The following is a 25,088-nucleotide window of genomic DNA, read 5'->3' as shown; positions in this document are numbered from 1 at the left end:
TGCGGAAGGGTTGGTGTTGACAGTTCTTCTTTTCCATGCCCTTGTTTGTGTTTATCTGAATGCCCGTGAGTATAGCAAATATTCTCTCTCTCTCTCTCTCTCTCTCTCTCTCTCTCTCTCTCTCTCTCATTTCGAGAGTGCGATTTAAGACTCGAAATGTTAATAAAATAATAGACAAATCATAATGTTGAAAAGGTTGAAAATTCCGTTATCAGAATATAGATTATGTTTTTGTTTCACGTGTATCACTATTATAAGGCAGTCAGATTTTATTCATTTTTAAATGGCTCAAAACGTTTGAAGAATCGGTGAGAATCGTAAGTAAAATTATCGGGAATGCTGCAACACATACCATTGTGCTGCCAAATCTTCGAAAGAAATATTATAATCTCTGTTCAATGAATACTGGAATATATTTAAATCAAATTTTGAAATCCATAAATAAATTATTTTATTTTCCATTCAATGAATACTATAATACATTTTAATCACCATTAGCATTAGGAACAGTTCCACATGAGGCCCCCCCCCCCCCCACATGAGCCTCTACATTCAGTGAAAATGATGGTTGTGACAATTTATTGTCCACCGGGGATTATTTTTGTTCCACATCAAAAAATGTATGTATAATATACAGTTAATGTATACGTACTAACGTAACTGAATATGTATTGTCTGCTTGGGAAACGAATCACAAAGTTCTGATACATTCACGAGCAACGACATGTACTGATATGCTATAATTATGCAGCCAAACATTGTCTTTTGCACTGTTTATAATTTCCTAAGTTAACCTTTCCAGCATGTCATTCCACAGTCCCTAAAAATGAGTACTGTTTTTCCTTCCCTCGCTCTCCTCGTCCTTATTCTCACACGCTGAGAAAATGGTTGTCCTGCGATTCAGTTCCCCATTTCCTGCCCATACTATATCTCCACAAAGTATATTAAATTTATATCGATTACATTTGTCATTTCCTTACAATATTTAGAATACATGTAGAAGCAGAAGAAAAATATTGAACACCATAACCATCACACATATTTTAGTTTTCCGCGGTAGCTTATGACATTTTTGAGACAAGAACTGTAACCGTTTATTTATCATCTCTCAGACGTTCCATTCAGCATAGACTTACCTGTTGAAGTTTAATGTCAAGGTAGGAGCTCAACAGCTATTAAAAACTGCGTTGTATTAGTCTTTACCATAGCAAAGTGCAATTTTCTCAGAAAAGATGCTCTTAGGATGACGAAACTAAGAATGCCGTTTTGTATCCTGCTGATAATAACTTTTGAAAGCAATGGAAACCATTTCATTATGAACGACGAGAAAATATGGCCTTATAATTTGAAAACACAATTTCATAGTATGTACGGTGTATTATTGGTATAACACGAGATGTATACATTTTTCATTAAAAGGAAACTAGGCTTGCCGAAATAGCTTTTAATGAACATTTTTTACAGCGAGTGGTATACCGAAAATACAGCATACTAAGACCGCTCCGGTGGCCTAGCGGTTAGAGCGCCCGCCTCGGTTGCTGGAGGTCGTTGGTTCGATCCCCAGCCGAGTCATACCAAACACTTATAAAATGGTACTAATAGCTGCCTTGCTTGGCATTCAGCATGGTACATGTCTGCGGCATGATGCCCCAGTGCTAGATATCATTATAAACTGCCACAACGCAGACATCGTAACGATATGACTGAAAAATATTAAAACTACGTTCAAAATCCAAATCACAAACACACACACGCACACACAGAGAGAGAGAGAGAGAGAGAGAGAGAGAGGGAGAGAGAGAGAGCGTACCAATACTATATTTTATTTACATCACATACATATACTTGCTGTTCAGACTGACTATAAACAAATGTGTATTGACGGAACAAATGACAGCCCTGTCCAGTATGTCCGTTACAAAATCTAGTTCTTAACCTTTAGCAATATTCGCAATCTCCTTTGCAAACTGATAAGCTGCTTCAAGTTCTTTAACTTCTGTTTTGATTCATATTGATCAAATACAAATAAGACACGCTCACGATTTCAACAAGACGGTTTATATGATGAAAGTAGAGTACTACGAGCACAGCATAGCAAAGTAGTTGAACGTTGAAGGCACTGGCTTTCACATACTGGCTAGCATGTTTAAAGGAGTTGGAAATATGAACTAAGCAGAATGATGAACCAGCAAAAATATTTCAAATATTTAGATGTATTTACAGTTTATCTAAGTCATTATTATCATTTAATTAATATTGCTAACAACCACACAATTCTTTATATCCTCATGTTCTAACTTTCCCCTTTCCGTTACTTGCTTTTTGTGGGCAGTACATTTTAATTTTCCTTCCTGCGATATATACTTGTAGATTTATTAATGAAAATATCCCGCTCTTCAGTTTCGTCTTTAAAGAAACAGATTGATTACAAGCATATATAATGCAACTTGAGGAACAAACAAATCCGCTGTTTTTGTTTCGTCCAATTTCCTATTGTAATTTCATGTTTCATTGATGATATCTTTCTTTCTCCAATCTGTTTGAATCATCGATATTGTAAAATGAATATGCTATTATTAACAATTAAAAGACCTTACACATGTAATTTACTATAAAATATTTGTTCCGCCCATTGTTATTGATTATTGTCATAATATGATATAGCTGCGTGAGTTTGTTAATGGTTTTTTTTTTTTAACACCATCAATAAATATGAATCAGAACTTATTGCATGACCTAAGGTTATAAAGGGTGATAAGGTCTCTGAAAATTACCTTAGGTTTTCCATTAGTATGATTATCATTATTATTATTATTATTATTATTATTAGTTATATTCTTAAATTTACCAGTTACTTGAAGTTTTCTATGTGTTTCGCTACGTGGGTTTTATTTATTTTTGATAGGGATCTTCCCTCTCCTAATCTAATGATACAATGTTAAAAATTTACAAGCTACAGAGTTGTCATTACTGTTAAAAGAAACTAAATAAAAGGCTCACAAACACATATACAAGCATATAATATCACCATGATTATTATGTTACCTACATACGAGAGCAAACGACAGCGAGTAAGGAAGGGGAACCACCATCACTACAGTGGCATTCCTCAAATTATCTCTCTTTAAAATTGAAATAATAAGCTGTTCTTGGCCTGAAAGCTACCACAAGCCCATACAGGTTTTATTTCTTTTCTTTTCTTCATGATAAACTAATTCTTCCCAAAGTACATGTCTTAAATTAAAATACTGAGAACGTTTTCTTGCTTTCTTGATAATTAATCTGCCCCCCCCCCATATAATCATTCCACCTTTTCCATGATAACCCAATACTATTTGTTCTGTTAAAATCGAATCCCCTACCACGTGTCATGATCTACATGATTATGAATAACTATTATATTATTCTCGAACATGCAAAATATTTTTCCTCAAGGATGTGTTTCTTTAAATAAAACCATATATAAAATATTTTTCATTTCTTTCACACTTGTCTACACGATTTCCCATGCATGTTGTGGACAAGGCACAAACGTTTATCTCCCCTATGATGTCCTCGACATAAAGATGCATAACTTAGCATAGCCAGTTGTTCGTTTAGATTAATATTTCTTTAGAATTGAATTCATATATTACGTATTTTCGTTAATTAATAATCATTCTTTATTTATTGTCCTTGTTAATGTCATCGTAAATATGCTTTTACTGTTCTTGTGTTTGTGTTATATTCTTCTGCTGACATAACAATTGCTTTTGCAAATAGTAATGCATTTATTGCCGATATCATTGATTGGTTTTCTGTTATGCTCTTTTACCTGTTATGTTGTTTTGCTTGTTGATGTTTTTTTTAGTCGTTGGTATGACAGTCAAAAAACAAAAAACGAAGATTGATGTTAGCACAAGGAATTATACCGTTAATGTTAGGACAAGGAGGTAAACCATAAGTGTCTATGTTTCGTCTTGTGTTCTATTGTTAATACAAGTGTCATTGATTACATCTTTCTATACATTTACCTGTTTCGATAGGCAAAACAAATACATTGTGTTATCTGTATTTGATAGTATTCGTGTGTTTTATATTATATATGTATATGTGTAAAACTTTATGAATGTTTGTTCAATACAGTTGTAATTGGGCTGTAAATTGGTTTATAAAATAAATAATGTAAGGACCCCTCAAAGTCTGGCTACGATTCATGTTTTCTAGATTAATGACATGTACTTCTGTTCGTCGTTGGGTTCTAATAAGACTATCTGGTGCATTCTAGTGTTTTGCTCTTGGTAGACATTTTTGGTTGGAAGGATAGCACAAGCGACAAAATGGCCATAGTCGAAGAAATTAAGAATATAGGAAAATAAATACATCACCTAGAAGAAGGCAGCACATACTGTTCGATATGCACAATAGTTCTCTAAAAAAGGAAAACTAAATGTTACCCTGTGTTACAGGCAGACTGATTTCCATCAAACTGAAAAGTTTTAGTCAATATACAGATTTGGAAATGTTTAGTCTTCACTGGATATGTTTTTGCGAGTCCAAGGAGAAAAAACGACACTTTAAATATCAGGACTTTTTCCTTACAAGCTTTAAGAGAATGAATGAGCAAAAGGTCTACAAAGGATACTCTAAGCCAAGACTTATAAAGTTGCTTACTGGTTGACATGTTACGCTCAGTTTTTATGCTTATACCAGGTATTGATAATTTAACACTTTCTTTGTCCAAAGTAGTTAGAGCGTCAGCCTCAGATCCTAGAGGTCGATGGCTCGAAACCCGGGCCAGTTATAACAAATGGTATAAACAGCTGCTTCGCTTGAAGCTCAGTATTAAGATGTTAATGTTAGGATTGGTCGGCCTGGGGTCAGGATAATGTGACTAAGTGGGACACGATGCTACGTGCCTGCGTTATGATGCCACAGTGCTAGACATCAGTATAAACTATTGGGGCCCCGAGTGGCCGAGTGGTCTAAAGCGCTCTCCGTTATGGATCACTGCCATCTCACCTCTGTCTGCGTGGGTTCGAGTCTACAATTCGGCCAATGTGGGTATGTGAGAAAGCTTGCCAGTAGCTTCTCGTGGGTCGGTGGTTCTTTCGGGTGGTTCTTCCTCCACCATTAATACTGGCCGCCATGTATAGCCTATCTTGTGCTAAATAATGGCGTTAAACCCTACAACAACAACAACAACTATAAACTATCGCATTGCATATATCGTAGCGTTATGGCTTAAAAATTGTAAAAGCTGCGTTAAAACTCCAAATAAAACACACACACACGCACATACACACACACACACACACATACACACACACTGATACAGTAATGGATCTTATCGATAAGTAATAAATAATTCTGAAGCCAAGCTACACACAACTCAAGCACATTTCACTACTAATAATACTAGTACTACTACTACTACTACCGATGATGCTAATATGTCATTAGATGCGCCTTCTTAACTGCACTATTCAAAGATTGATATATTCATTCTTATATATTTGACATAAAGTGGGATATCTTTTCTTTGTCGCTTTAGCTACTTAGGTTGTAAAGAGTATAATTTCAATAATTGTAAAGACAATATTTTTTCTTTTCTTTTAGTGAGTTGCGATTTTGAAGAAGATGTTTGTGGTTGGTCGATGGAAAATTTCTTAAGAACATCGTACCAAGGATTGAACAAGGATATTGGCCCATGGCATGACCATACCAACAAAAGTAGTCAGTGTCAGATTTGACTAACTTGTCTTTTATCTGTAAATATCTCTCTATATTTCTGACTCTTAGATCAGCAGTAATCAGCAAGCAGTCTGACATCATGTCACGGTCGTGCAGTCTATATTGACAGTACCTCACGTCAAACATCTCAATACATTGGAATGCAGGTGTAAACATACATAATATCCAATAAATAACCAGCGCATATTATTATAAAGGTGTTGTTACCACTAAGTATGACATTCACTATTCGTACGAATTATCAAAGATAGAGATAATAAACTTCATTAAAATATTTTTTCTTAAATGTTTATAGGCTGGACAAACGGTCACAATGGAATTCATCTTCTACCAATACAATTATATTACTGGTATAAGTCACAATTCCCTTTTCTTTCCCTCAATCCTACTAAGCCTTCCAGTTGCAATGTTTAGCATATGCACTGAGCACCCAAATCTAGCAAGTAACGTTCCCAAAAATATGATTATAATATGTGTATAGTAAGAGTATATAAAACGTTTAATCATTATGGCAATCCTTGAAATCAGATTATAGTTATTTGAATGATTGTTGTTATTGCTATTCATGGTCATATTTTTTTCTTATTTTAATTTTCTTCTTATTATATTTGACAACTTGCTTACCTCCTACCGCAGAACAACTCGATAACTGCCTGCGTTCATTGCTTCACAAACATGCCCCAGCTACCAAGTGCAGAGTATCAATTCAAAAGTGTTCTCCATGGTATAGCAGTGTTAGGGACCAGCTTCGCACTCCTAAAAGAGACCGCCGTAAAGCTGAGAGGCTCTGGCTTTACACCAGACTCACTATTCATAAGCAAATCTATGAAGCCGCTAAGAAGAATGTCACAAATATAGTCCATGCAGCGAAATCAGCCCACTACACTAACATCATGGAACGTTCCAGCTGAAAAGAGCTCTTCGAGATTACAAACCGTTAGAGATAAGCTTGACACCACAATTTCAATTGACTCGTCCTCACCATACAGTTGGGATATAGAATTTGAGCGGCAACCATTAACAGCATTTTAACCTTTATCTATGGATTTCGTACGTACAATCCTGATGAAGAGTACACCAAAGTCATGTGAACTTGATCCAATTCCAACATCACTACTGCTTGAGTGCTTAGATCCAGTATTGCCTTCACTAACTGATGTTATTGATACCTCTCTCTTATCCGGGGAATTCCCATCATTTTTCAAAACTGCCATTGTAAAGCCTCTGCTGAAGAAACCAACACTAGACCATAACGATTTAAAGAACTACCGCCCAGTTTCTTATCTCCCATTTATATAAAAAATCTTAGAAAAGGTTGTTCTATCCCAGTTTGTACCTCATCTAAATTCAAACAGTCTTTTTAGCAATGTACAATCTGCATATCGCCTTTGCCTCAGTACTGAAAAGTAGTTAATGACATCCTCTCTGCGTTGGATAGCGGAAAGATTACAGTCCTCACCCTCTTTGAGCTGTCTGCGGCATTTGACACAATATACCATGATATATTACTTCACCGTCTCCAGCATGTATTTGGCATTCATGATACAACCTTACTGTGGTTCAAGTCCATCTTGGTCAACATGACACGAATTGTATCTGCAAATGGAATACACTCCAGCCCAGTTGATCTATGTTGTGGTGTTCCACAGGGGTCTGTTCTTAGACCTGTTCTCTTCATTCTGTACACTCATTCGCTCTCAAATGTGATAGATCATCATCCAGTGTCTCACCAATTGTACGCTGATGACACCCAAATATACAAATCTCGCCACCCAACTGAAGTTGATACTACCATCCAAGGTGTAGGGAGGCGCATTTCTGATGTGAAATCATGGATGACATGTAACAAGCTGCAGACGAATGTTGATAAAACTGAGGCCATTCTGATCACAACACAAAGACTTTCTCATTCACATCCTTTACCTCAAACAATAAATATCAGCACCACCAACATTAAATTCACACAATCAGTACGAAACCTAGGTGTTACTCTGGACAGTACTCTCACATTGTACCAACATGTCATGAACATATGCAAGGCTGCATATCTTGAGCTGAGACGCATCAGCTCAATTCGCAAATATCTTTCAGTTGATGCCACTAGAACACTTGTGTGTTCATTACTACTTTCAAGACTGGACTATTGTAACTCAATTATGTCTGGTTCATCTCAATATCTGCTCCAGAAACTTCAAAAAGGTCACAACACAGCTGCCCGGATCATACTTAGAGTACCACGATCAGAGCACACCTCCCTGCTGCACTGTACCCTACACTGGCTATCCATTCGATCCAGAATCAACACAAAATGTGTTCTCTGTGCTACGTTTCACTGTCGGACTCTAGTCCAACATACCTATCCGACCTCACCCATGTGTACACACCAGCAAGATACTTACGCTCCTCTTCTGACAGTCGTATTCTCATTATTCCCACTATGAAAACAAAGTCATATGGACAGCGTTCTTTTGCATACCAGGGCCCAGCAACGTGGAATGAATTGCCCACTGAACTTAGACACAAAGACACAGTGATTACATTCAAGAGTGCTCTCAAAACTCACTTATTTCGACTGCAAAAACAAACTTAAAGACCTAATAATGTTTCCTACCTTAAATATTCTCAGCATGTTTATTTTAATGTTTTCTAATTTCATGGTGTTTGTTTTTGTAATCATATCATTATAAGTTTGTTTTTTTTATCTTAAAGGTGTTGTCTAATGTTGTAAAGCGCTTAGAGCTTCTAAAGATTAGGCGCTATACAAAGTCCTCATTATTATTATTATTATTATTATTGTCATTATTATTATTATTATTATTATTGACAGTTTGTTCACCATATTGCCATTTTTTCTGGGTGCAATTCTTCTATGACAAACTAAATGCATATTATGAGATTATTCCCAAACTCTCAAAGTTAGAAAGTAAATAATCACAGTTTACGTTATAAATCAATCGCATCCCATGACAAATATGGTTGTTTTGTGGTTTCCTTAATTCAATAACCTATTGTTCCGTCCACCATCATACATCTGCCGGCAGAATAAAACTTACAGCTCTGTAGTATGCATTCCTGTTTATTCACGGGATCAAGAACAGACAAAGTGTGTTAAATATGTGTAAGGATTATGAATAACACAGTTGAGTGAATAAAAAATCTTGGAGGTTGGCTGGGGTCTTGACGGAGGGATGGTAAAAAATAATTTCTTAAAGTTGCAAACTGTACATGGTTTAATTGATTTATGCAAGTGTAATTACAACTTCCACTACTGTTGTAGACCGACGAGTCAGAATTACTTGCATTACTTGATCTCGATTGGGAAACCTGGATAAGCCAGGTAGAGTATTTACCTCGTTTGTTGTCCGGGATAGAATAATAACCCGGTTTGTAGTTCGAAGTATTAGGATTAAGTCCCTGGTAAAACGAAAATCCACCCACACATGTATCTGCCCAATGGATGGAATTAGGCACATGTTCTGTCTTTTTGATTTGGATTTTAACGTAGCTTTTAACAATTTTTCAGTCATATCGCTACAATGTATGCAGTATGGCAGTTTTTAGTGATGTCTAGCACTGGGGCATCGTGCCGCAGACATGTAGCATGATGGCCCACCCAGTCACATTATCCTGACACCAGGCCGACCAGTCCTAACACTAACCTCTTAATGTTGAGCGCCAAGCGATGCATCTGTTAGTACCATTTTTGTAAGTCATTGGTACGACTCGGCCGGGGATCGAACCCACGACCTCCCGCATCCTAGGCGGACGCTCTAACCACATGGCCACCGGAGCGGTTTTTCTGTCTTTGAAGAATACTATTGACATTATAGAACTAAAATAAACGACCTGCATCGGATTACTTATATCAAAAAAGTTGTAAAACTGTAACATATCCGTAAAAAAACTCGACAAGTATACGGACAAAATTATACATGAAAAATAAATAATTGTGTTGAAACGAAAGTGATTTCATTTAAAATGTAAGGGTTTCAACGGAGCAGATAGACCCCTTTCATTTTCGTTAGCATTGTCATGTCGTACGTTTTATGTTATATTTGTAAAAGAAGTTACCATTTTCTAATATTTTAGTATTTGCGTGCATCTTGTCAAGCATTCAATTTACTCCAATGTCTTTCAAACAAAGGGCATTATCTGTGTATGACCGGTAATTGTCCTGTCTTTCAGACAAATGGCATTATATATGTATGACCGGTAACCGTTCTGTCTTTCAGACAGAGGATATTATATATGTATGACCGGTAACCGTTCTGTCTTTGGATACTATATATGTATGATCGGTAACCGTTCTGTCTTTCTCTGTAACAACATCCAACTAACAACAAATGTAATATACCAAACAACTAACACCACCACCTAGGTGACAGCACCATTAAAATACGTGATACCCACAACACCCCAAATTAATACGTATAAGGTGGTCTAAAATTCAGACCATCAGGGCCGCCCACATCACAAGATAGGACTCAATACTAGATTATATAAGGTAGTCTAAAAGCCCAAAGACTATCAGGCCCGGCAGCACAAGGCTGCAAACAAACTCGAACTAGGCAGTAGGACCCCAAATTAGTACATATAAGGTAGTCTAAAAACCCAAAGACTATCAGGTCCGGCAGCACAAGGCTGCAAACTAAATATAATCAGGAATCAGGACCCAAAACAACCAATTAACAATAACCACTGCGCTCTTCTCAGCAAAAAGTGGACCCAAAACCTAATACCAGCAGGGCACGCCACATCAAGTGGCAACTCTCACAACCATAGCTGTCAACCTATACTCTAATAACCCTACTCTAACCAACTCTTTAACAACAACAACACAGAGTTTTTTCTTCAAAATTAAGACGGAATTTAGACCATGGATACCCGGATGTCTAAAGCAATAACGACCTGTGTCATTGGCCGCCTCCCGAACCGCAGCCTGGCCTCCTTTGCCACGAACAGACACCAATACCATACGTGCAGTGCACGCCTAACAAGCAGCAATGCAACCGTAGGATGGGACCACTCCCCCATGTCGCATATCATAGCAACTGAAAATGAGTGTGTTGGGTCCAATCCCACTCATTCTGGCTATACACTCAGATCGACAGGCACTCAATAGTACCTCGATCTGACGGCCCAATTAATAAGTACTCAGTGAGTACAGTAAAGCCTGGGGGATTTGGCTCTAATTCCTTCCCCAGGAGTAATTAAAAAGATGCCGGTGGCATCATTAACTAGTGGTACACGTCCCTAGTTGGACGAACACCACTATAATTAAATAAGATTAGATTAGAGTTCTGTCTTTCAGGAAAAGGATATTATATATGTATGACCGGTAACCATTCTGTCTTTCAGACAAAGGACATTATACATGTATGACCGGTAACCATTCTGTCTTTCAGATAAAGGATATTATTTGTACATGACTGAGAATCATTCACATGCAACTTTAGAGAGCACCCAGGTCCGTATTAATGATTTTCAATGTCTGACATTTTGGTATCGAGTGAGGGAAACCCATACCGCAAAGATAGAGATCAGCGTGAGTGAAAGAGGAAGCAGCAGAAAACTGAAGACCTTGTTTGTCCGGGAAAACACGTGGCGTTTCGCAATCGCTGAAACTACTGCTGCAAGCAACACAGTTGCATCGTTTCGGATCAGGGGAGAAATCCGGAATAACGGGAACATAGGACTGGACGACGTGGCCATCACACCAGGATCATGTATAGGTACTACTACTACTACTGCTAGGAATAACAGCGTGCATCAGTACAATGGTATCACTGGCATAATTTTGCATTCTATACTATTGGTATTAAAATGTCTCCTCTTACTTTTCTAGAGTTACCATCATATTTGAATGGTTTTTACAATTATATCTTGGTTTGGTTTTCTTGAAGTTCCTGTAACAGTGATATTTCTTTTGGGTACAATAAGCTCGTACATGAAACAGCTTTTCAGAATAGCGTGATTTGTATACTTGCAAGTCATCATGTATTAATTAATATTTTCAGAGTAGAATATAACAAATATAGCTTTATTAATGGAAATGTATCAAGCTGCGCTTTCCATAACGCGACATATCCAATTCAAACGTGATCAAAATGAATCTTATTAAGTGATAATGCTGAGTAACCTTTTGAGATGTGCTGACCTCAGTATAGAGGTATGATGGCACCATCTACAACGATGCATACTGTACTATTGTCAGAAATATGACATCGTGAAATAAACACAAGCTTGAGAATCAATTGTTTTTTGCAGGAGTTAATGTTTTACCATTGCTTAGTATTATGTTTTTATTCTAGTTTTGCTTACTTTGCGCGGTTCTGGTATAATTTTAACTTATTTTTAATTTGGGTCTGGTTTTTCCTACAAAGTCATTTCTTGGGAGAGATAAAGAAAGTGATGGGTGGATAGACGGATTGATATACTGATAGATGGCGTAAGTGAGTTTGGTTCATACGTTCCTTGCGGGGGTAAAACCTAGATAATACACAAAAAAACGTGCTCGCTGCCACATCTCATAAAATATCGGCTTGACTGGGATTCTATGCCCGTGACGTAATACGTGAACTATCCGAACTAATTTTTTCAGCTTGTACCGCTACATTTCACTCTGATTTTGTCTAATGATTTTCCTATGCTTATGCCTCCTTTAAACATCCATTAAGATACCCTCCTTATAATATAGCAAGTTCAAATTATTAATCTTTTTCGAAGTGCTGAATGTATCAGGTCGACAAAATATATGAGTACCTTGGCCAGATTCTTTCTGATACGGGCGCTCTACCGCTTGAGCTAACATAGTCACATTTCAAAGTAGGAAACTATACCTGCAGCGATTAAGACCCAATACATATAAGCCAATGGGCTTCAGTAGAGACTACACTTGCCGCTCAACTTCAACGCGTGACATCAAGAATGGCTTGAAGCAGAAGCATCTGTCATTGTTTAGGAACTATGTTTAAAGTTGTTGGGAACATTATTGGAGACTAAACATTACTTACGATCATCGTATTTGAACATTTTCAGTGATAAACCGTATTTGGGACAATAATGCCACTATCCATCAGACAAGAGTAAACAAAGGAATACAAACATCAAAACAATATCTGATATCTGCTCAAAAAGGTATCTTACAAGATATTGATATAGATGTTTGTGTTACTAACGCTGATATGTTTTAGGGAGGTTTTGATGATTTAATGCCCGCCATGCATGTATGTATGTATGCAACTTTCTATAAATGTTCCACCTCCCTAACATTAGCTTTTTATACTTAGCTAGGATCTGAGTTTCTGACTACTCTGCATTTCATCCGCATTTGTTTTCTCGTATATTCAAGAGCCATGTGTCTTAAGCATTTTCGTAAATTCATCTACATTTGTAACCTTTCCTCAACAACCATATACCGTACCGGTCTGCATATTCAACCTCTGCTGCGCACCAATCTCCGCTATCCATCCAATCTTTTCTTACGTCGGGCCTTGTTTGGGACTCAAAGAGGTAGCGAAAAAGACCAGTGTGATACGTATTTAAATAGCCTTTGTTGGGTTCAAAACATATGGTCAGTCTGTTTGTTTCTACTTCTTATATTTTTTCCTTTCTCCAGACTGTAATGAACATCACGTTTTCTGCAACTGGGATGGAGACTTCATGATGACCAGTAACCGACAAGGTAGTTTGCACTATCAATTCACATTATTGTAATTTAAGAATCAAATGATTCCAGTTGCACATACTCACATATTTATTGTTCTCGTTTGTTTTACATATTCACTCAAGTTTTGTTGTCATGCATGAAAGCGTTTTCTTTGAGATTATGGAGTCTATTCCTCTAGTGCCTGATCGATGTCATGTGATATCCTAACCGATAGTGACACAGGCATGTTTCCTCTCACGATAACAAAAGTGGTAACCCTTGACAGGCAGAATTCAGTCTTTAAATCGTCACGCGTTCTTATCAATACTATTCCTTTTGAGGCCATCACGTGATCCACGTCTTGGTTAGACGTCCGTTGGTGTCTCAGTAAGGAGGTTCATGTGTTGCAATACATCGGGTGTCATAAAGGGGAAAATCTATGGTGAATACATTTATTTCATAATAATAAAACCCTAAATGTAATCCTACCTAGCCTCTTCTTATCTGCAGTTAAGTGAAACATATGAATACACGATCTTTTTTGTAAAGAATACAGTGCTGGAAAATAGTATTATTTCCTCTGAAGGCATAGAGGCATCATATTTAGACAATATTCTTTTCTTGCAAAGTCACAAACTTCATACGCTCATTTTTAACATACCTGAACCAATTTGACATTATTTGATACACTTCTTTATGATGCAAACTAACTCTAATTGCATCAGCGATATGTTTGTCTTCACCCTGGAGGCACTGCTGCAGTGCAAGTAGGACATATGTGAAATTTTCAGTTCCTCCAGTTTGATGAGCCCATGGTAATATTTTATTCATGCACTGATATCATAAACGCTGGAATACTTCGACAAACATATGAAATCAGGCATTTAATTACTACTACTTATGTGGATAAATTCATATCTGTCTTTCAAGATGCCACTGATGGTAGCTATATGGCTTTGAATGAAGCTAATATTCTCGTTACTTATGAGGATAATATTAAATCTTGGCTAGTACAACATCCTATACAATTTACCATTTTCCACTGTGTAAATTTTATCGGACGATTTGAAATCAGCATACGTTTACGCGACTCCTTCTGATTTCAAAGTATATTGAGCAAAGTCCATGCTACTAGTATATATGAGTCTTTGCATTTTTACATATATATAAAGCATGTATCTCAAAACCTCTTATAATTCTTCTTAGTTTTATATAAGGGATACGTTTTCTTCGACTCTATTCATGGTGTGATTATGATTACCTTTTAAAACAAAAGCAAGAAACCGGGATGCCGACTGTTTCCAAACATACTGAAACTTTGCCTAAAACTTACATACTTTAAGTAATAAAATAATTGCATCATATTGACCGTTGTAAGAGTATGACTTTTTTAAGATGCTATGGCACCACATAACTGAGTGTTGCATGGTCAGCGTAACACATAGCCAATTAAATTAATCAATATTTTAGGTTATGCTGTTAAGGCTAGTGCCTGAAATAGAACTCGGTGATTTAATGTTCCATGTATGGGCATGATTGATTTATACGGAAGTTTTCGTTTGATAACGGTCAAGCAGGCTGGTCAAGGCAAGGTGAATTCTGTTCTAAGTATCTGAAAATGCCAGTCGTTGAAATGATGCAAAGACAGCCTTTGTACTAGTTAAAACGACAAACCTGGTTGTGTGGGTGTTAAATCTGGTCGTTAAATAAACATATATTCTGACTGGATAAATAACTGTTTGGGTTGCGTTATCAGGTGACATGTCGTGTTTAACAAATGTTATACATGGCACAATTTGTCAGTCTAGCTGAGATCGTGACTCCGAAGATGAATAATGATAATGTTATCTCGTTCAATAAAAGTAAAAGGGAAGTGTATTGGTATTCTTGATAGACGATTCTGTAAAAGGGTAAAGAGACGATTTTGAAAGGGGGAAAGAGAGCAAGGGAAAAGTTCCACACAGCAAAGTAACGGAGACGTTGAAGGTATCCATATTGCAGTTGAGATCCGTAAGAAGATGTATGCAAGAGCGAGGCCATTGTGCAGGTTATGCAGTCACGCTAGACAACTGAGTCCGAATACTTACACTCGACATTAGGATGCTACTGGTTATATCGGTGTACAAGGAACTGTAAATGCATTTTGTAATAAAGATTTGGTAATTATTTTCTATTCGAAGTATATACTTCAAGTGTCTTTTACAATTTAGTTTTGTATATAATTGATTGAATTGCTATATTTTGTATACTTGTGCTCGTGGTGTTTTATTTTATATCTCAGATCTCTATCTATTCTATCCGTTAATTCCATATTTTTATCATTAACGGGATCAGTACAATAACAACGTGGTCGATCAGCCTCTAGATAGCGATAACATTTCACCAATGCCACCGCGAATCTGTTATTACGAATGAAAGAGTATTTGTTCCTTAAAGTGTACTATAAATTACTGCCATAAGACAAATTGTATTATTTGATGAGTATTGGAATGGAATCTTTGCGTGTGGACCTTATATTTGCATCACGGCACGACCGCTATCATTTAAGTCAAATTGAACACTGGATAAAATATCATTGGAGTCAATATAACCATGCCTGGTAGTTATTGTTTTAGTGTTACATCAGAGAAAACTAAACAAATTTATGAAATAGGTCCAACTTTCGTCATATAGTTAACGTATTACTATCCTAATCGGGACAAGACGCTGTCAATGCTTCCTATTGGAGACCCCTATATTATTCGGATTTGTTCCTGGAAATTTCCCGACGACTTAAGGTTCTTGTTTGCACTAAATGGAAAGCAGCATTAAAGTCTAAACAGTAGATAGAATGCTTATTGAGGTCGGCCTCTTGGCAAATGCGGAGGATAATAAGGATGCACCTGCAACTCAGCCGGTTCTAAATGGTCTCATGGACATACACTAATAGGTCATTCATTTTATTCCAACACAAATATTGGTAGCCAACAAACGCGGAAGTTATGTATGTTGCGCCCAAAACAGCACCTAACAAAATTAAATTATTCTTCGTGCATCTTAACCTTTAACTACTGCAACGATCTTCTGAAGACAATACCAAAAATAATTAAATAATGGGTATTTAGAATTAAAAGCTGCAAAACCATTTGAAATAAACTCTTACGACTAAGACCAAATCCACTTATGTGGGTTATATCATTTTTTATTCAGAGATAAATCCTAACCAACTCATTTAGAAACAAAGTTATATATTGCTGATTGTGCAACCGAATATAAGTATGATGCTTGTTCATCGGTGTTTCGTGATAACGGCCTAAAACCCCATAGATCAATCACAGTACCACGCTTCCTTTGAACAGCCTAAAAGCTATTAGTTCGATCAAAAGACCGTGTTTTTTTTGAATAGCCTAAAAACCTTTTTGTTGAACCACAATGCTGTGTTTGGTTTGTCCATCCTAAATTCTGTTTTGTTTTACCACAATACCGTGTTTGGTTTGAACAGTATAAAAACTCATTTATTTGCCCACAATACAATATTCGGTTTGAATAGCTTAAATTCATTTTTGTTCGACCACAAAAGCGTGTTTATTTTTAATAACCTAAAAAACCTTTATTTTTGGTCAAACTATCGTGTTTATTTTTAACACCTTACAACCCTTTGTTTGATCAAAACACCCTTCTGTTTTGAACAGCTTTAGATCAATTTTGTTTGGCCACAAAATCATGTTTGTTTTGAATAGCCTAGAACTATTTTCATTTACCAAAATATCCTGTTTAGACATTCTTGAATTATCTATCATGTCATGAAGTTTCAGTCAAACATCAAGCAAGAAAAACGAAGAGAACACAATGCATTGTGGGAATAATATTTAGTAGATATTCCAGAACATCACTTATGCGATCATGAGCTTCTAAACTTGGATAATTTCAACTGCACGTTCATCAGTGCGTTAGGTTACGTCGTGAGATCGAAAACTGCTAGTACACGATGTTAATCCTATGTGTAATTCAACCCTCGCAGTTTATTTCTTTTTTTTGCCTTTGCAGCTGTGAAATATTGTGGATGTTTGAACCATTACTATTCAGTCCTTTAGTTATAAAGTGCAAACTACTTAAAGTTAGTGTTTTGTCGAAACATGATTGTCGTTCGCGATGGCTGTAATTCTACGCGAGGGAAAAGAAGCTTTCATAACGTCTACAAAAATAGCAAACACCGGATGAAAGCAATTGTACTATTTCAATACTTTGAGAGATGCTTATATTATCTATGAAAAGGATAAATCGAGAAAGATATTATTGAATAAGAAAGTCAAAAGTCCTTTCATCCAAAATTATTATCCACACAATCTCTAACTAATCCCCAACATGCATCCTTGAATGTCTCTAAGAACTGCTCGGCAACCTAGATTACATGGCGGTGGTAATTAGGAACATGATTGAAAAAGATTTTTTAATTGTTAAGCTTTTGTTTACTTCTAACACATTCATGTAAATAGCCATTTATTGCCACTGAAGTCTTAGATATACATTTAATTAGTAGACGAAATTTGAAAAGGTCGCGGAAATTCTCGTGACAATTGAGATCAAGTTTTGGAGAGCCAACTATCAGCATCAGTAATTCCACGATATCAACATCTGAATAATGCATAGTTTCTTTTGCAAGAACGGATGCTCGTCGTTTCTATAACATACTTTATCTTTATATGAAACGTGAATATCAGAAATATGATACTAGTCTGAAGGAATTTGCAATTGCTAGAAAATAACTATCTAAAGCTATAGTGATTTGATTTCGTTCTTAATTAATTTCTGTGAAAGAAAAAGCTATATAATTTATAAGTTCGTTGTAAATGAACGTCTTTGTGTACATTTACTGCTATATTTTCATACCTAGAAACAAAAGATATATTATTAGTTTAATTTAAGTCTATATTAGTGTACAATATAATTAGTTTAATTTTATATTAGTTTACCACATAACTATTAAGCGTGTGTTGCTCGAATTTTCTCTTATGTTTTGATATATTAATGCAGCCTTAAAAATTAAATTTGCAATATATTCCTTCATTCTGAGGACGTGATTTATCTCGCCGCATCACCGCATGATTAGAAGATACAAGGTAACGTATGGTATACATTCTTAGAAATATAATCTTTTTATTAATTAGCTTGACTCTTTTCTCAGGATTATTCACAGCAAACCAGTTCTACACTTCTCTGAGAAATGAGTCTGTTTTGACTTCAAAGTCAGAAATATTTCCGGGACAGAAGTGTTTGGCGTTTCAGTATTTCATTGATGACACCTGTACAACGTATATACAAGTGAGGTCGTATGAGGGTGTGGTATTGTCTAACAATTGGAGGAATAAATCAAGCAGACACTGGTCACCGATTTCCATAAGTATCAATTTATCTAAGAAGTCCAGAATTGCAATCAGCTTCGTACATGGTCGGGACTGCTATGGACAATATGGCATCGGAAGAATTTCCCTAAAGCAAGGACTGTGCCCAGGTAACTTATCGAGCTATTATTTGTTTGTAGCTTTCAATTTTAGATAAGTGAAACTTAAAGTAATTATCTTATCTCTGACATTTTATTGGACTTAATACACGGCCAACTAAATAAAAAATTTTGACTTAGAAAAAGCAATCTGTCCTCCCGATGATTTTTGTTTTTTGTTATGAGTTAATTACACATGCACCTTATTACAATTCAATCAGAAAATATACAAACATAAATGTCGACCAGAATGACCCACTAGTTTGACTTTTCAATGCAATAAGCTTTGTCTACTCGATAAATGGGTACTGCAGAGAATGTATTTTATTTGCAATGTATGACATAAGTATTTCACTGAAGCAATATATGTAATGTCTTGGCACGCTGATACTATATACCGTTGGACGATGCCCTAGAACCATTCAGTTGAGAAGTCAAACGGATGGACAAGACAAGTCAATACAATTTCTTTATTACACTCAGGTTATAATAAGAAACATATGAGGAAAATATTAGTATCTCATTTTGCATGCGTGTACATCAGCCATGCACGATAATTTTTGTTACAGTGAATGCAGTATAACTCAGATTGACAGTATTATTACGTTAGTACAGTCAATAATAATAATAAGACGGACAATATTGGTTAAGTGTTAACAGCGTACACATAAACCAATTGTACTTTAGATGTTGAGAACTAAAGTGTGAACATAAATCTTAATGGCTGAAAGCTGGCATTTTCAGACAATTATTAATCGATACTTAAAAATTATTATAATCATAAAGTCAGACATGTTAACAATTGACAGGATCAGGCGAACAAGAAATCGTTTCCGAAATTAACAAGTATTGGACCACTAAAAATTTTCATTTGGCCATAATAGTTTATACTGGATCATACTAACGATCCAATTAACTACTGCAACATACAATGTGTTCTGTTCTTTCCGAATTCGCTGTTTTGTTGCTGTTTCAATTATTCATTAAAGGAGTGCATATTTGTCAAGTCTACACATCACTCACTCCTCCCAAGTAGGCATTTAGCTGAGCGAAAACTTCGAGGAAAGGAGATGGTGCCCTGGGGAAAAGTGCAAATTAAACTTACGACACCAAATGATTTTGAAAAATGCTTCTTTATCTTTCCTTTAAAAGCACAATTCCGATTATTGTCAAAACGTTTGTTTTTATGTGATTAAAATTGTCCTTTATATCGTGGGAAACATTACAGTCAATGCCTGACTAATACGCTGTTGTTGTACATCCATGCTTTACCTATAATGGTACATTGCATGTATAGAGAATCTTCTTTCGTCTTCATTTTCTCAGCAAAACGTTACAAAATCAGTCCATTGAATCGCCCAATGAATCATTTATTAAATATGGTGAAAATGGATGGCATTTAGTGTTTTAATTGTTAATTTTGGATGAAAATGGATGGCATTTAGTGTCTCATTGTTAATTGTGATGAAAATGGATGGCATTTGGTGTCTCATTTTTGTTAACTTTGATGAAAATGGATGGCATTTATTGTCTCATTGTTGTTAATTGTGATGAAAATGGATGGCATTTGGTGTCTCATTGTTGTTAATTTTGATGAAAATAGATGGCATATGGTGTCTCATTGTTGTTAATTGTGATGAAAATGGATGGCATTTAGTGTCTCATTTTTGTGAGAAATTAAAAACAAAATCGCTACTTTAGCTTAGTGACAGATAGGAATCATTCATAAATTACCCCCCCACACACACACACACAAGAACATTTTTGGTGTACGACCCGATTACATATATTCGAGCCCGTCATATTATCTATTCTCAAAAGACTTCTAGTCTTCTTGCAATTTTAGATGTTAAGTAATAAAATGAACAGTGTATTGGAAGTCGAATTGTTTACTAATGCGTTTTGTTTAGTTACTGTTATAGAGGCGCCAATGAAAACGTCTGGACCAACGTCTACCGTCGCTACTTCTTCTACTTACATCCGCAAAGATCCTGACACTTCCAAATACATCGTGATTACCACTGCTGTCAATTCTATCAGTATCAACTCTACTGCTGTTCCTGATAATTCCAGTACTGCGACCGCCACTTTTGTGCCTGATAATTCCACCACTACTCCTACTAATACTGTACCAGCATCACCAAGCATTTTGCCCGTGGTCAGTGATTCCATTAAAGGTACTTGTTTTACACGAAAGGTTATTCCAGTTATTTTGTAATTACACGAAACTCAAGATGACTGCTCTTCACGATGTAAAACAGAAATAGTTACGGCGATACAACTATTCGCGTTATTTCTTGTCAGTTTAAGCTCCATCTGGCATAGGAAGTAAACTGTATTTTGCTTTTTTCACTTATAAAATTTAATATTTGTACCGGTTATGAGATAAGTCTTTTATTGTACTTTCTTTCTCACAACCCTTTTCCTAACTACCATCTTCACAATGGACAGCGTGTTCTTCCTCTTTCCCTCTGTGTTCTTGTGATGTGCAGTTAGGTGCAATCATGATCAAGAGAGCCTAGAATGTGGCACTCAGGATGACATGATAAATAAATAAATAAATATATATATATATATATATATATATATATATATATATATATATATATATATATATATATATATATATATATATCTACTTATCAACTAGTATGAACTGATTTTGTGTCGGTCATACTAGCACCATTTAATGCAGGTAGGTACAGGTACTACTATCACAGGATTTGCTAGGAAATATATGCGATATTGTTAAGTCGCCATTAATAATTATATTACTCACATTCACATTTGCAGATGTTCATAACGTTCATAATATCATTTTCAATCTAATCCATAAAGCCCTGCAACATCTGTCAAAACTACTAAAATTAATAAATTCATTAACTAAGTTCATATGTAATTAAAGGCGCTTTTTGACACATTCTGTTTCTGTTTAAAGTGTGTATTACTGTTATTTTTTAATGACAATGCTATACTTATAATTATTTAAAATATAAACATTTTCCCAAGTGTCTTCATTTAAAGATATTAGATCCTGGAAGTGACAGGCGTCAATGTACTTCGCACTATAAGTAAATTTGCATCAGTAATCACTTGACCCCACTCAAGCGAAAACATGAGAAATTTACAGTTGCAGAGTCTGAACTTTGTCCAGTTTGATACAATATTCTATTTGAGATAAGGTTAATTACAGAACTGTGTCACAGTTGCTCCAATCATTGTCAAAAAGAATAGCAATATCAGGCATTGTGCAAACCTTGTGACATGGCAGAATTTTGCAAATTATTTTGAATGATTGTTGAAGCAAATGATATACTTACTTTGTTATATTTTCAGATATTTCATTTCATTTTCAGCTGGTGTCATCGTCAGCATAGTGATTGGATGTCTTATCTTGGCCATTGGTCTGTCTCTCGCGGCTTTATATGTGTATAGGTAGGCATCCAGCACACAATTTGTCGAGAATATTCAACCAGTTTAGGCAATTAGACCTATTAGCTTTCCATTGCAGGGATAATATTCGGTTTAAAACGCAAAAAGAAGAGATTATAAATCTATTTATTATAAAGTGTCCACAATCAACCTGATCAGCAATTGCCTTGGTACCTAATGTTCCATTTTCATTCACATGCGAAGTATAGTTTTCAGTCAAATTTCAGTCCGTGATGTAATAAATATAAACTTTTGATGAAACCATTTAATTTTGAAGCATTTTCACCATGTGACTCAGTGAAAATGTTATCTGTTTTCTTTAAGCAAAATTATCAGAACAATATATATTTATACGTATTATGTGACCGCTGATGCTGATGCTAAGTATTTGGCACGTGTCATACATATTATTACCTATCTTCTAAGTATTGCATTTAACAATGTATAAATATTTGGTCAATTTGAAATGGAAACAAAAAGAAATAAAGCTTAAACATTGTTCACTTTTTAATTTGAAGAACCGAGAAATATATAACATTTCTAGTAACGCAAATAACTATACTATACGAAATTACAAATAAAATTAGACTATATTTTTATCGATAACATGGGATAAATCTCTCCTTTATTCATTAATTGTTTCAGAAGAAGAAGGGATTCGAGATCAAGAACAAAACCATTGACAAAAAGCACAGTTTTCAAAGAAGCCAATAGCAGAGTGTTTTTGGCATACAATTACTACGATAACGTCAAACTTTCACCGGAAATAGAACATCAGACGTCAGACATAGCGTATTATAACGCACAGCCAGAGTACGACACTATAGAATAATACAGTCACAAAGATCAGGTTGAGAAATATGTGTGACTCTTCATTAGCTGGTCTTTTGTTGGAGTGCTACTTGAAAACATTCAAATTTGACCAATGCAGCATAGATTCAACAACGAAGTCGTCAAGACGTCGAAATAATAAAAAATAATCCCTATGGGAATCGAGGGAAGCAGAGCTGTAAACCAATCATATTTATAAACTACAGCACAGTTTTAAACAGTATTATCGTTAAGAGGTCAAAATGAGATGAAGTAACCCCCTATAACACTGTAAGACGAGGGAACCAGTACCAGAAAACACAGTGAATAGTTCAAAGAGATTAATTACTCTTCAGATTATATCAATGCAAGTTTGATATCAGGCACAGATTTTAAAACAGACTAAGATAAATCATTTTTTATGAAAGGCCATATCGGTTGGAGATGATTGGGAAGGGCGATAGTTTTCATAAAAGCGTAAACAAGGGAAGAAACTTATTTTGTAAACAAATATCAATATATCAATTGCCCATCGCTCCCATTTAAATGTCAGCCTTTATATCCTTGTTCTCCCTTGCTTATCAACAAAACGAGGAATACACCATATATTTTCTTCCAGGCTAAATTAATTAACTACTGAGAGATGACATCGTCTTGTCTCTTTCTTATTTTCCACGATAATTGCATACATTTTATGTATATAAATAATTTTTCTTCTTATGTATTTGTAGTTATTATATGGGCTGAAAAATGATTGAAGAAATATATGGTCTTACTTCCTTTAGAAATTAAAAAAAAAACAAAAATAAAAAACAAGTGGCCCATACATTTTTGAATTAAAAAAAACACAAAAAAAATTGAAATGACAGGTCAATAAATGTATCTCTGGAGTAAACAGACTGACGCCTTGCTCTAAAATGACGTCATGCACATTAGCACAACTAGCTTAAATCAAGGGAGGGAATGCAGTAGGCATTCTTGATCTCGTGATATATTTCAGCGGTAATATGATGAATTTGTTGGGACTAGATTTAATCCAGAAAGCATATTTTAAAGTTCTAGAAAAGCAGAAAATTTAGGATTTTTCTAAATATTTTACTCATGAAGAAGTTTTTCAGATATTGTAGCAGGCCAATCGCAAATATAGTCTTCAGTAAGGCATCTTCGTTAGAGTTATGTCGCTAGATCATGTCCTTCATATATACATTTCACCATACTGTTTCTAATTTAAAACTGTATTGGCAAGTTCTCTCTTAATAATAATACTTTATTTAAGTGACGATTACCATAATATTCAACTCGCACAGTAAATTTCACATAAATATACATATATATATATACACATACATACGCACATAAAATATACATGCATGCACACATACATACATGCATACACAAACCTACCTACCTACCTACCTACTCACCTACGTACCTACCTACCAACATACATACATACATACAGGCATATACCTTATCAGTACTCTATGATCTTAAAGTGACAAGAGAGCGAAACCAACAAATTTTGTTAAATTCAACAATTTATTTCCCTGAAATGCAAAGTGAACATGTAAAAAGAATGACCTTGCGGTATTGTGAAATGAAATCCCCATAATACTAGAATTACTAACAAAAGTCCATTAAATAAAGCTGGGAATAAAGTTTAGCTGTGTAACAAACATCCAACTGTTACGAGTCTGTGCTCTTAAAATAAGTAACAAAAAAGAGTGAAGAAAACAAGCTTTGTAAAACTGAACAAAATAGTTAATTTCCCTAGAAAGCAAGGTGCAAAAATGAGAAAATAACATACGGTATTTGGAATTAAATCCAAAAATAATAAAAGAATTAAAAAAATAGAAGTCCTAGTAATAATAGTTCTAAGTGAATCTAAGTTCAAATCCTTTCGAAATTCAAGATGGAAGGCACTGGCGTCATTAATAGTCAGCGTTGCACTAATGTGTCAACAATCTCTTGTTGAATCGCATAAAA

General features: G+C 35.5%; 1 protein-coding gene across 1 annotated transcript; it reads left to right on the top strand.

Moving 5' to 3' along the window:
* LOC149791491 (MAM and LDL-receptor class A domain-containing protein 1-like) lies at positions 1–25,088 on the top strand. Its single transcript, XM_089969210.1, has 8 exons — positions 1–65; positions 5,599–5,715; positions 11,139–11,465; positions 13,352–13,417; positions 18,546–18,872; positions 20,783–21,037; positions 22,217–22,295; positions 22,938–25,088. The coding sequence occupies exons 2-8, from the start codon at positions 5,637–5,639 to the stop codon at positions 23,122–23,124; spliced, it is 1,320 nt and encodes a 439-aa protein (XP_089825336.1). The 5' UTR covers positions 1–65; positions 5,599–5,636; the 3' UTR covers positions 23,125–25,088.

This window comes from Sinohyriopsis cumingii, chromosome 9 (genome assembly GCF_028554795.1).
Source record: "Sinohyriopsis cumingii isolate HCF-2022 chromosome 9, ASM2855479v2, whole genome shotgun sequence".
Taxonomy (NCBI): domain Eukaryota; kingdom Metazoa; phylum Mollusca; class Bivalvia; order Unionida; family Unionidae; genus Sinohyriopsis; species Sinohyriopsis cumingii.
The sequence above is the reverse complement of the archived record's forward strand: the minus strand, read 5'-3'. Positions and strand labels throughout refer to the sequence as shown.

What these genes read in the sequence shown, in the direction of transcription:
- LOC149791491 (XM_089969210.1), top strand. Translation starts at nt 5,637, where the DNA reads ATGGAAAATTTCTTAAGAACATCGTACCAAGGATTGAACAAGGATATT. An exon ending in TGACCATACCAACAAAAGTA is followed by an intron (nt 5,716 to 11,138) that starts GTCAGTGTCAGA and finishes TCTGTCTTTCAG; the next exon opens with ATAAAGGATATTATTTGTAC. An exon ending in AAAGCAAGGACTGTGCCCAG is followed by an intron (nt 18,873 to 20,782) that starts GTAACTTATCGA and finishes TTACTGTTATAG; the next exon opens with AGGCGCCAATGAAAACGTCT.